The sequence below is a fragment of the Pezoporus flaviventris genome, unplaced genomic scaffold (genome assembly GCF_033815535.1).
Source record: "Pezoporus flaviventris isolate CSIRO_AGI_PZ_B2104156 unplaced genomic scaffold, CSIRO_AGI_Pfla_v1 ptg000130l, whole genome shotgun sequence".
In the NCBI taxonomy this organism is placed as follows: domain Eukaryota; kingdom Metazoa; phylum Chordata; class Aves; order Psittaciformes; family Psittacidae; genus Pezoporus; species Pezoporus flaviventris.
The window spans coordinates 2,334,520-2,348,350 of record NW_026892678.1 but is presented as its reverse complement, the minus strand read 5'-3'; the positions used below and the strand labels follow the sequence as shown (position 1 = coordinate 2,348,350).

Below are 13,831 nucleotides of genomic sequence, written 5' to 3'. Positions count from 1 at the left end.
GATTAGATAAATGGTAGGAATAAAAGCTTTAAGTCACAAAAATTATGACAACTCACAATGGCACTAGGGCAGGAGGGTAGGGAGAGAATTATACAGAATAGCACAGTACACTAAATATGGGAGTGAGAATGAAAAGGACAAGGTAAGCAAGCAGTAAGAAGAGATAACATGAGAGAGATAGAGGCAAAAGACAAATTCACAAAAGGAAACTGAAAGAAATGTTCAGAACTACAGTCAATTAATATAACAAAGCTCCTTATATATTTACTCTTGAACCAGCACACTAATTATACAATGAGGACATATTTCACTTGTCAATGCAAGTAAGAAGGCCAGATGTAACTTTACAGTTACTTTAACAAGTTCTTATGAAATTTAGATATCACCAGATAGCTGCAAAGACAACCTTCTCATGTGAGTTCAGATCAAAGTTTATATACCCACTTTTCTTTCTCTTTTTTCTTTTTTTTTTCCTTTTTTTTTTTTTTGTTCTTTTTTTTGTAATGGTCTGGTCTGCTTTTAGGAAAGAAGGCAAACTTTATGAACATGAACTATTACCTGGACAAGCCTTTTACTGGCACTACAGTTTGAAGAACTTACTTAAACTAAACTTCAGTTTAGTTCTAAACCCATGTCAGAATACAACTGCACACCTGACAAACCTTCAACACACATTTCACCTTCACAGAAATAGCCTATAGGAGTCATTTACTACATGAACACCACAAGAGTTAAAATCTTCTAGCAGTAATCTGGCTTCTGTCTTGCTAGCAAACTTCAGAAAAATACAGACACCTGAAACAAATATATGGCTCAAGAAGTAACAAAGACAAAACTAGAACACCTTTTCCCCACCCCTTTGCTAGGCCAGTTCAACTTCACTCCTTTGTTCCCAACTTCTCTATGTATCCTTACCCAAACAGTGCAGGGGTACAGGGGTTGTGATCTGTCCATCACTCCACTTACATCCACAAATAAAAAAATAAAAAAATAAAAAAATCCACACCAAAATAAAAATTATGTTAACACTGAAAAAGTGGAAATTTTACAGTAACGATATAACTCCAACTCTTCTCCCTTCACCTCATTTCAACAACAAAAGAATCCCCACATTATTTAACTCTGACAAAGTCCACTCCATGTTTTGCCCACTACCACTCTCAATTACTGTCCTGATCTCCTTCCCCAAGCCCAAGGTGAGATGCCATAAAGGACCACAGTGGGTTGACCCTGGCTGGGTTGGCATCTCACAACCAAGCAAGATCAACCCACAAGAGGCCTTCATCTTAAAGACAGAAAGAGGATTCAGTCATGTTACACGGGAACGCAAGCCCTGTAACCCAAGAAACAGTACAGCCTCAGCTGGGCCTACAATGTCCATACAGTAGACACCTATGGCCTGCACAAGATCTTATCGCAGCACTTCTTCACCACGATTGCTTCCATCTTTGGACAATAATGTTGAATAGAAAATACAAATACTTGAAGATACATGCATTCAGTATGCCCAGCTTGAAGGGACAAAGCAAGAGTTACACTGAAATCAGCCTAATACCATATTTTCTTGCTTTTCTAAAATTTTATTTTGAGGAACTGTATTTTTTTCTGTGAAATGCAACCTTCTGAAGAAAATGAAGTGCATACTCTGTAAATTTGGCAGCTATCAATGATTGACCTTAAGACTGATAAACTCTTTTGACATTTCAACCATTAAAACATCTGTTTAAGAAGCAACAATTCATGGAATTACCTATGAGTTTTTCTTCTGGAGAGAGCCTGAATTTCACAAGCAACTTTCTCCAGTCTGCAAGATATTAATTTTTACAGTCCATAACATATAATTTTTTCTCAAACACCTATTACCTTACAGTTACCTCAAACCATGCTCCAATGCTTATGAGTTCAAGAGCTGGAAACTGCAATTCAGGAAAAATCTTGGAATCTTTATCAAGAGTTGTCTGAAATGACTGGCTCAATGACCTAAGCCATCATCTAGAGAGGTTTTCTGCCTGCCAGGTGCCCGGATCCAGGATATTGTAAAGGAATTATCAAAGTTTGTCCAACTCACTGACTACTACCCCTTGTTGTACTTCCAATGATGCCTCCAGGGGCAACCCAGACTGCATTGAAAGTGACTACAGAGCTCTGGGGATAGTGATCAAGGTCATGGAAGCCTAAGTGCTGTCCTCTTCCATCCCACCAGTGAGGGGCAGGGGTATGAGACGCAGACATTGATAGCATAGGTCAATAATTGGCCTTGGAGCTGGTGTTGGCAACAAGTTCTATGACCATACACCAGTGTCTTCTTATGAGAGATGGGATCCAACTCACTAAGTGGGGCAAAGTTATAAGGCCAAGATGGTTCACCTGTTCAGAAGAGCTTTTAGCTAGAAATAAAGGGAGAAGAGAATTATCAGCAGCCCTTTGACAAAGTGATAGACAGGTGTCATGTGACATCAAAGGATTAAAAAAATAATAATAGTAATAAAAAAAAAATAAATTAACAAAACGGGGCTTATTCAGGGTCACATCTATCATTCGCATTTAAGCAAGGAAGTGCCAAAAAGACACAATTACAGAGAAGTCACCCAAACCCCTTCTGGGAATCTCTGTCTCTCAGAAGAACACTAATGAACATACCCTGGGGAATAAACATGATGAGCTAGAGATCTGTGTGCAGTTGAAAGCCTATGATCTTGTCAGTATCATGAAGACATGATGGGTTAACTTTAATGACTGTACAGTTGCAATGGAGGGATACAAGGTCTCAAGAAAAGACAGGCAAGGAAGACAAGGAGCTAGCGTTGGCCTTTATGTAAAACAGCAGCTAGTGTGCATGGAGCTCTGCCTGTGGATCTGAAGGGAGAAAGGGATAAAACCAAGCTTCCTAGAGGTAAGCAGAGGGCAGCATGTCAACATTTGATTAAGGGTGTGCTGACAAGGTCCTTCAGTCTGCCATCTCAGTGGAATTAGGGGATGTAGATCCATGCAGCAGCAAAGCGTTATTCATACGGTAGAAACCATGGAAGCATCTAAGAATGGTCATATGGGAATTAGGGGCTCTGTTGCAGATTATCTTTAGTTTTACTGAGTATGTCTATATTTTGTGTTTGATTGTGTCCTGGGTTCAGCAGTAGCAGTCATTTTTCTCCTTCTTAGTAGCTGGTGCAGGGCTGTGGTTTTGACTTTCAGCCTGGGAACAACCCTGATAACACCAATGTTTTTAGTTGTTGCTCAGTAATGTTTACTCTGACCAAGTTCTTTCTGAGTCTCGTGCTCTGCCAGGGAGGAGGGGAAGTCGGGAGGAAGCAGAGACAGGACACCTGACCCAAACTAGCCAAAGAGGTATTCCATACCACAGCACGTCATGCCCAGTATATAAACTGAGGGTAGTTACCCAGAAGGGGTAGTCGCTTCTCAGGTCGGGCTGGGTATGGGTCAGCGGGTGGTGAGCGGTTGTATTCTCTTCCCTTGTTATTTCCCTTATCATTATTATTACTGGTGTTAGCAGTAGTGGTTTGTGTTATACCTTAATTACTGGACTGTTCTTATCTCAACCCATGGGAGTTAAGATTCTTTTGATTCTCCTCTGCATCCCTCTGGGAACAGGGGGAGGAAGAAGTGGGGGAAGTGAGCAAGTGGCTGCATGGTTCTGAGTTACAGGCTGGGCTTGAACCATGACAGATTGTGAAAGTTATCTATAGGAGCATCTTGATTTAAGAAGTTAGCCTCTATGTTAGCACAGGTTGCTGGGTTACTTGAAATTAGAAGCTGTGTTGCTTGAACTCCCTGTTCCCTGTGAAATGCCAGCCTTAGTCCTTACTCTCTAGAGCATAACCAAAGCACATAGGGTCTACTGTATATAGGATGAGTTACCTGACAACCTGGCAAGGTAGAAATCTAGCCAGCCAACTTGGCAACAAAACCTACTTTTAATGTGACCTGCAGTAAACTGCCTTCATTATAAGACACACTCACAAATCGAGAAGACCCTTCCCCCACACAAGCAAAAGAGAATGACACTGCAGGTATTATAACTGTATGTAAATCACTAACTGATCATTGTAACTGGGAGTGTACTATCTTGTAACTTCTGCATATAAATGTAATGATGAAATTGGCACTCGGTGTGCCTGATTTGTGGAAATTCCACCTAGCACCCAGTGCTGCAATCAGGAAGTGCCTGCTTCTTAATACTACGTTGGTGTTAAGGAGTTTTATTCTCCCAACTTTTGGTGACAGTTTTCCCCCAAAAAGGGGATAGGCTCAATAGTCCAACTGAAGTGCATCTACACCAATAACATGGGAGCATAAGCAACAAGCCAGAGGAGGAGCTGGAAGCAACCGTGCAGCTGGAAAACTATGATGCAACTGCAATCACAGAAACATGGTGAGATGACTCACACAACTGGAATGTTGAAACAGATGGCTACAAACTCTTCAGAAGGGATCAGCAAGGAAGGAGAGGCAATGGGGTAGCCCTGTATGTTGGAGAGTATATTTACTGTCTAAAGCTTGACAATAGTGATAAAAGGGTTGAGTGTTCATGGGTAAGAGTCATGGGAAAGGTCCACAAGGCAACAGGGGAAGTTTAGACTAAGGAGGAAATTCTTTCCTGTTAGGGTGGTGAGGCACTGGAATAGGTTGCCCAGGGAGGTTGTAAATGCTCCACCCCTGGCAGTGTTCAAGACCAGGTTGGATGAGGCCGTGGGTGATATGGTTTAGTGTGAGGTGTCCCTGCCCATGGCAGGGGGGTTGGAACTTGATCTTAAGGTCCTTTTCAACCCTAGCTATTCTATGATTCTATGATTCTATATCATGGTGGGAGTCTTACAGACCACCCAATCATGATGAAGAGGCAGACAAAATATTCTGTAAGCAGCTGGGAGAAGTCTCACAGAGGACTTCACCTTACCAGGTATCTGCTGGGCATACAATACCGGAGAGAGGGAACAGTCTAAGAGGTTCCTGGAATGTGTGGAAGATAACATCCTTACACACCTGGTGAGTAAACCAATCAAGGGAGATATCCCAGTGGACCTGTTGTTTTTAAACACAGAGGACTGTTGGTGATGTGATGGCTGGCAGCTGTCTTGGGCATAGCAATGACAAAATGATAGTTTTCAACTCTTGGCAAAGGAGGGGGCTCATCAGAACTACTACCCTGCACTTCCAAAGGGCAGACCTTGGCCTGGTTAGGAGACCAGGTGATGGAGTCCCTTGGGAGGCAGCCCTGAAGGTCAAAGGAGTCCAGGAAGGATGGACATTCTTCAAGAAGGAAATCTTGGAGGTGCAAGAGCAGGTCATGTCCATGTGCTCAAAAGTGAGCCAGCGGCGAAGGCCACCGACCTGACTGAACAGAGAACTCTGGATGGAACTCAGGAGAAACAGGAGAGTTTCTGACCTTTAGAAGAAGGACAGGCAACTCGGGAGGACTACAAGGATGTCATGACGTTATGCAGGGAGAAAAATCAGAAGAGCCAAAGCCGGACCGGAACTTAATCTGGCCATTGGCAGATTGTGAAAGACAAAAACTATTTCTATAACTGTATTAGCAAGAGGAGGTAATGACAATCTCCAAAGTTTTTTGGATGCAGAGGGCAACAGCGACAAAGGACGAGGAAGAGGCTGAGGTACTTAATGCCTCCTTCACCTCAGTCTTTACTGGCCTTCAGGAATCCCAGGCCCCAGGGAGAAAAGGGATGCACCCACAAGTACTGAGGGAGCTGGCAGATGTCACCCCAAGGCCACTCTGAAGAATCTTTGAACAATCACAATGTTTAGGCAAATTGCTCAAGGACTGGAAGAAAGCAATGACATTTCTATCTTCAAGAATGGCAAGGAGGAGGACTCAGGGAACTACACCTGGTCAGCTTCACCTTCAGCCCTAGGAAGGTGAGGAAGCAGCTTACCCTGGAAACCAATTCCAAGCACATGAAGGACAAGAAAGTCAAAAGGAGTAGTCACCATGGATTCAGCAAGGGCACGTCATGCTTGACCAACTTGAGAAACTTCTATAACGAAATGACTGGCCTGGCAGATGAACAGAAAGCAATGGATATTGTCTACCATAACTTCTGTAAGGCCTTCAGCACTGAGCTGACAATGAGATGGACCAAAACCAGCTGAAGAGCCAGACCCAGAGGATGGCGATCAGTGGCATGAAGTCTAGGTGGAGGCTAGTAACCAGTGGTGTGCTATGGGTTCGCTACTGTCTAACATCTTCATTAATGATCTGGATGATCAGCAGAGTGCACCGTCAGCAAGACTGCAGATGACACCAAACTGGAAGGAGAGGCTGATACACCAGAGGGTTGTGCTGTCATCCAGCAGGACTTGAACAGGCTGGAGAAAGGGGTCCAGAGGAACCTCATGCAGTTCAACAAGGCAAAGAGTAAAGTACTGCAGCACCAGAACATGCTGGGGGCTGCCCAGCTGGGAAGCAGCTTGGCAGAACAGGACCTCAGAATGCTGGTGGACACCAAATTGAACATGATAACACACAACAACCTGCCCTTGCAGCAAAGAAAGCCAGTGGCACCCTGGGCTGTATTAAGGAGAAGCGCTACCAGCAGGCCAAAGAGTCCTTCCACTTTACTCAACACTGATGAAGCCACACCTGCAGTTCCGTGACCAGCTCCAAGCTCCCCAGTACAACAGACATGGACACACTGGACAAAGTCCAACAAAGGGTCACGAAGATGACGAAGAGACTGGAGCAGCTCTCACATGAGGAAAGGCTGAGAAAGCTTAAACTGTTTACCTTAGAGAAAGCTTTCAGGGATCTTATCCATGTGCACAAATACCTGAAGTAAGAGTGCAGGGAAGGAGGAGCCACGTTCTTTTCAATAGTGCCCAATGACAATACAAGAGGCAATGGGTACAAACTTCCTGTGTTTTAACACAAGTTCCTGCTGAACATTAGGAAACGCTGTCCACGTAAGGGTGACTAAGCACTGACATAGGCTGCCCAGAGAGGCTGTACAATCTCCATCCTCAGAGATACTGAAAAGCCTTCTGGGAATGGTCCTGGGTAACTGGGTAAGTGGCCCTTCTTGAGCAAGGAGTTAGGAGTTAGACCAGATGACCTTCAGAGGTCCCTCCCAACCTCAAGCATTCAAACATTTTGTGATTTGAATGTTAATCAAAAGCAGTCAGGGAGAATAAAAAAAACGACTCAAACTTCTACTGGAATTATAAAAAGGTTAAATACAAGTATTTTCCAGTATTTTTCCTTTTATTTCTAAGGATAAAATACTTATAAGCAAGGACATTATAAAAATAGCAGACAAATTCAGAAGGGGTTTTGACTGTCTTAATTATGGCTGCTTCAGAAGACAGTCATGTTGTTACAAAGCTGTTCAATTAAAACATCTGAAAACTTATCAGTGGTCTTTTTCTCTATATGGGATCATCCTTTCTCTATACCAAGGGACTCAAACTGCTGAAGTAATGCAGCTCTTGGGCAAGCATCACAATATTTACTCCAGTGAAACCTAAGCCCCTGCAGAGGAAAAATAAAAGCACAGTTTGTGCCTCATCAGGCCACCTTGATTCATGCCTTATTTTTAAAGGAGCAACATTACTAAGAACAATGTTAGATGCTTCAGTATTTGAAAGGGACAAGAGAAGAGATATCTCACTATATCAGTTAAAAGACCTTCCAGCGTGAGAAATGTTGAGAATTCTATCTTCTTTGAGCACAAATTCCAGTTACTTCTTGAACTATTGACCTAGAAAAGTGTCAGGTCATAACCATATCTAATTCAGAGTTCTTCATTTTGTTGGTTTAATTACCTAGCTCCACATTTATCTTTTGAAAAATGTACACATTAGTCTTCTATTTAATTTGAATTATATCAATTCTCAATTTATTTTTAGCAGCCAGCTCTATTACAATTTCCTAACTACTTAAAACACTGCCACTAAAGGTGGTGTTTTCTTGATAAGAAACATCCTTTAACTATCTTTAAGTATCTTTTGGGTCTCATATTATTAATAACTTGTTTTGTCCAGTTTATGAAAAAAAAAATAAAGAAATCTGAGTAACAAGTCCTGGTAATATTTCTGACTATAAAGACTATAATGAACTCCCATAATTCGTTCAGTAAAGCCTCTTAAAAATCTCTAAAGTGATTTTTATCTGAACATTATGTCTCAACTCTTACTTCTTTCTAGTCTCATTTCATACTCATACACGCACTTAAAAGACAAACACGGGAAAAATAAGGTCCATATCTGTGGGTTTAAGTTAACATTTATGAACATCACATAATTAACATTTATAAGCTGGTTTAGAATTTAAAAAGTAATTTTAAAAAAACACTCTGAATAATCTATTCAACTTCTTCGTCTCAATTAAAAAAAAAAACAAACTAGAAGAAAATGTATTCTACAAGCTCAGGTAATTTATCAGGCCTGGCAAAGTATTAAATAGTAAAACTGTTTTCAAATATAGTAATTTAGATCAGCTTGGTAATGTGGTATTACAGGAATTTCACTGAAGTCAACATCTTAGATTTCGTAACTGAAATGCAGGCCAGACTTGAAGGATGAGAAACTGTATACAGAAGCAGTATTAACGTGATTTAATGATGATGGTGGATAACCTTCTGAGTACAAGGTACTGATGCAATGACACGAAAAGCATTAGACAAGCCCACCTTCCCTCCCTATACCAAGGCAACGAAAGAACATGTGATTAGGGGAACAGTATTAAGAATATACCCTGCTACATTTGTTACCTTTAGGCACATGCATATACTCTTAAAAGTAAATTGTCCAAAAGCAGTTTAGCTACTTCAGCCTGCCATTAGGTAGGTAAGTGCACGTTTTGATATTCTGCAAATGTGAAGCTAAACATTTTAATGAGAACATTTCAAGCAATCATGTTTTACTTTCCATTCGTAACAGGTTAACATGCCCAAGAATTTAAGCCAACACATTTCCCCAAAATTCATAATTCATGTTTACTCTAACTTATTTCTAATGCACCTAGAAAAGCACATAACTTAATATGGTACCAGACTGTATAAAGAATACCTGTTAACAATACAGTAATTTGAAAACACACAATCATAGTTTCACATGCGTTAACTTTCTATCACAGAAGTCTTAATGTATATTAGAAACATGGACAAAAAAGGCCTACTTTCTCTTTAAGATCTGTTAAGGAGGTGCCTATCCCTGAGGAGCTAAAGGCACTATGAATGATACATCAGAGGTTACAATTGCTCTAATGTGCGCAGTTACTCAGCTCGAGTCCACTGTCTTTCTCCTGCAATAGAAATACCTGCATTTCTAGAATGAGAAAGCTGGAATACAAAATCTAATCTTTGCTTTAGAGTACTATGAATATTTATAGTACTCCCACAGAACTCCCCAAAACAGTACAGATCACAAACTTCAGATCATATTCTCAGTGCTCCTGAAATACTCCATTTAAAACTGAGTATGTAAGAGTCCATAAACTTGCAAGCATCACCAGAACTCAAAATAAACTCAACTTGAAGTGTCTGACTTTAAAATCTTCAACCTCTCCAGTTCATGCCAACCAGTTAACATGGTATATGTTCCTCCTTTCTTACCAAAGTGCCTATACAAACAGCAGACACACAAGAATGCTCAAATACAGAAAAGGCATTCAAAAGGGAACACAGTACCTGAGATTTTTTAAAAAAATTATTCTTGAACATTCTATAGCTCCCCATCAAGACCCATCTACACACATATGCCTAGTAAAACCTATTTAAATCAAGGCCATCCACTATTTCCAGTTTATCTGTCATCAATTACGGAACAATCTGGGGAAACTGAAGGAGACTTTTAAATTGTTTCCAAAGAACTTCTGACAGTACTGGACAATAATCTGAGTATAAATAATCACTGCTTTCTTAGGAGTTTTTTTGTTGTGGATTTTTGGTTGTTTGGGGGGGGGGGGGGGGGTGGGTGTTTTTTTTGGTGGTTTTTTTTTCCTCAAGAACTACTTTCTGGAACATTGGGTCTTCATAATCACTACTCAATTTCTAGACAGTTTAAAAAACTTAAAAAGGAACAGTTTCAAAACACCTTTTAAACACAACAGTCACCTGAACAATTATATTAAGTCTTAGATTAGGAACTCAGTACCAAGCTTTTACTGGTAATCAGACGTTTTCAGAATTAAAAAGTAACGACACTGAGGACTTCAGCAGAAGACGAGAGAATGACATACTGCTTACCTGTACACCTGAACCATGACTTCCACTTTTTGAAGCAAACAAACAATCCTCAGAATCAACTGCAAGCAAAACTGAAGCAGAAGGAAAGAGCTCAGAGACAGATCCTTGACTGAAGTTTATAGCCTCTGGATTTTTTTGCCCATCCTTTACTGATTCACTCAGATTGATCACAGAATCTCGTATGTTTGAAATAATCTCATTATTTTCTGCCAACAGGCGTTCTAAGTGATCTATTTTTTCTTGCAATATTGAAAGCTGACCCTGTAAAAAAAAAAAAAAAACATACACAGTAAAGTTTAATTATTTCTCAGACCAATTCATGATAGAACTAAAAGAATATAGTAAGATGATCACACAGAAAGACAAATCTTTATTTTATGTAAAGACAAACTAATCAAAAATTGAGCCAACATATGAAACCTCTTCCCTTGAGAATATAGGAAAACAGCAGAAGTTGTATCTCCACTATGAACTCCAAATTGCAGCACAATATTTAATCACTGATACAAAGATAATCATAAAAGGTCATGCTGTTTCAAGTAGCAATTATGCAACCTTTTTCATATCTTTTACAGATTTGCAAAAAAATGATCATTTATCATCACATCAAAACATCAAAGAGAACGCCATTTTTTAGGAGGAAGTCACATCATGATGGGATTAACAGGATGAATAAATTTTTTTTTCCTGTACATGTAGAATAGTACCTCAATAAATACTGAGCTTCTTATTCTCAGTGAAATTCAGAGAGAAATTGGAGGTAAATTACTGGAGGTAAAATATGCCTTAATAGCCTTGCCATACTAATAATCTGTAAAACTGCACTACTACAAACAGATAGTCCTGTAAAAGACAGCTCAAACTAATAGCACTTTCAGTCAGAAGGTCATATTCAGCTGCCAAACAACAGGATTTTGTAAGATGATTCTAGTGTGCACTGCAAGAGGAAGGATACAGAATAACATCAGTGTGAACTGAAAGAAGTCATCCTATCTCCCAAAGTAACTTACAAGGAGAGACAGATATTACAAAGCAATTTAATAGCATCTAATCACAGTATTGTTAGAATACTGGAAGGAGCATAGCAGAATAAGATGCCTGGAAATGCTACTACCCTCTCATGTACTAGCCACTCCTTCAAAATTATTTGAGGTATGCTTTTTTCTAGAAATGAATGTGTTAGTTCTTGCAGAATCACTAAGGCCAGATTATTTAACACAGCTTTAGGGATATTTCATCTTAACAGTAATTTACTTCTTTCCTCAGAAAGACTTCAACCTAACAATAAGAGAAGATAGATAACAAAAAAACAGCTACTTCCTATTATTAAAGTTGTGGTCAGACCCCAAAATATACAATATACGATTAAAATTTTTCTTCGGAAGTTGTCACTACAACAAAACCCACTGTGGATTCAGGCGTTTACATTTTACCCATTACATTCAACACAACTAACTGAATTCAGTAGACACCTACTCTGTGAGCTACGATTTTAATTACAAGTAAAAAACTTTTTCCTGGCACCAATGCTTAATTTTTTTAAGTAATACAGAATAATATTAGAAACAATATCTGTACACAACGATTTTTTCCCCTTTAACAATAATTCACTTGACAGCTTTGCATTTCCCTTTTAAGGGACAAACTGCTTTCCTCAAATACCAAGTTAATTCCAACTTTTGTAGTTAGGCTGTAGTTTGCAAAGGATTAAGCCTCCTTTCTAAATTGTGATGTGCACTTTTCTCTAAATTCTGTTCAATTCCAGAAGTCCGTGGGAATGAAAAACAAAATACTCTTTACCAAGACACATAAAATAGCCTTTAGGAGAACCTTTTTGATTCTACTAAATCGTCATCCCTGTAATTCTATCTTTATGGGAGCTCTTTATAATTCTTCAAAAGATATGTTTTAGTATTTTTTTAAGCTGTTGGTAAGTTAAACCCCTCATTTTCTGCTCTGTGTAAAATGCTAACCCACTGCTTTGGGGTTTTTTCTTAGATTGATACATCCTGAAAACAGTAACAGGTTTTAAAATACAACACACACAAACAGCTATTGCTTTCCAAAAGACATTAATATATTTTGACAACAAAACCAGGTTAAGCTAACTGAGACACAGAGCCAACATCCTAGAATCGCAATATCTTGAAGACAAATGCTAGAAACTTATCAAATAGATCAACTGAAAACAAAAGGAAACAAATATGCAGACGATGGGATGCTAGAAAGAAAAAAACCTGTCGTCCCATGCCCCCTGGTGGCACAAAAAAAAACAACCAATCAGACTGAAATCTTCCATTAAAGATAGCATATACATTTGTGTAAAATTAGTATTTTCTCTTTCAATGTCTGTGACATTTAAAAAAAAAAAATGTTTCTCTACTCCAAAAACTAAACAGCCTACTATGTTACTCACTCTAAAAATAACATATATAAACTAATACTGATTGGGGCTTTTCAGGCTGTTCAATATAGAGGCTCTGACCTTTAGATTCCTATGAAGCTGAAGTATAGTTGCCATCTATACAAATTATTATCTGCTTCACCGCACATGACTACAGTTCACCAAAGTTACCAAGTGTGCATGTGGCTTAAACATTGTTCATACTCATAAGAACATGTGAGGTACACTGTCCAATTAAGTACATCTTAGTCTAAACAATCATCATTAAATGATGCTCTGTTAATCTGCATACTTGTTTTAAGGTAAAGAAATGCAATGTAAAGTTATATGAATCACCAATTAACAAATTTAGAACAGTTTTGGTATAAAACCTTTTTCTTTCATTTTGCAGTGCCTTTTTATATGTTGACAAGAGTGTGCACAAAAGAATTTTATTAAAAAGAAAAGCAACATTGCTGTTACTTCACAGAAAAGGAACTATTTCTATAGGAACTGCAAAATACTGACAAATCCAACAGTATCAAAAGTAGCTACAGCTGCATTGGTAGAAGAATGGCATCACATGAGCAGTGCATCTGTTCACCATCCCCATGGTTACATAGGGTTGGACTTAACAAATAAAATCTTCCCATGCGAAGATCAGCAGACCCTCTTCCCATCTGGATTTGGAGCAAAAACTGTCCATACCTGCTAGCTGTACTGAGCATCCTGCCACTACCACATGAACCAGCTACATAGTTTCTTACGTTTCAGTCAGTCTGAACCCTTCAGCAGTTTTCATGCCCCAAATACTCCAAAGCCGCCTGCTTTCCCACTGCCCTCTGCCTGTCCTCTGCTTCCAACACCAGTCTGATCTGTAGCAAGGGCTCTCTCTGAATATTCACTCATTCCCTTAATATCGTCACTTTCAACAGACCACTACTGATCACCAGGAAAAAGACAGCTAGCTCAAATAATCAAAGTGGGAGTATGACAGGCCCCCAGACGAAGAAATCTCATGGAAACAGGCAGAAGAGAGAAACCCACATTACAGACTTATGAGGTTCAGTCACCTGGAACTCGATTATTTGCATCCAGACTCAGCCAGCAACCACCAAGTTCAAAACCAGCCAGAGCCTAGCCTCCTTCTCACCTACATGATAAGCAGGTGTTCTGCATACGAGGCTCTCGTGCACCAGTGAGCTGTGATCAAGAAAGCAGAGTACAA

The 13,831-nt window shown here is 39.6% G+C and overlaps 1 protein-coding gene across 4 annotated transcripts in view; it reads right to left on the bottom strand.

Annotated features, from left to right (window-relative positions):
* MAN2A1 (mannosidase alpha class 2A member 1) overlaps positions 1–13,831 on the bottom strand; it is a 119,838-nt gene that overhangs the window by 98,537 nt on the left and 7,470 nt on the right. Inside the window, exons 1-2 of one of the 4 annotated variants that reach the window (XM_061478704.1) lie at positions 10,221–10,304; positions 9,253–9,595 (exon numbers count right to left, since the gene is read on the bottom strand). The exons of 1 other annotated variant lie outside the window; for it this stretch is intronic. Coding sequence is in view for 1 of the 3 variants with exons in the window: in XM_061478702.1 (XP_061334686.1) it covers positions 10,221–10,481 (261 nt within the window). In the remaining 2 variants the exon portion in view is untranslated. Of the gene's footprint in view, positions 1–653; positions 754–9,252; positions 9,596–10,220; positions 10,482–13,831 lie in introns of those variants that run through there. 2 more of the 4 variants (XM_061478702.1, XM_061478705.1) reach the window with 2 other exon arrangements.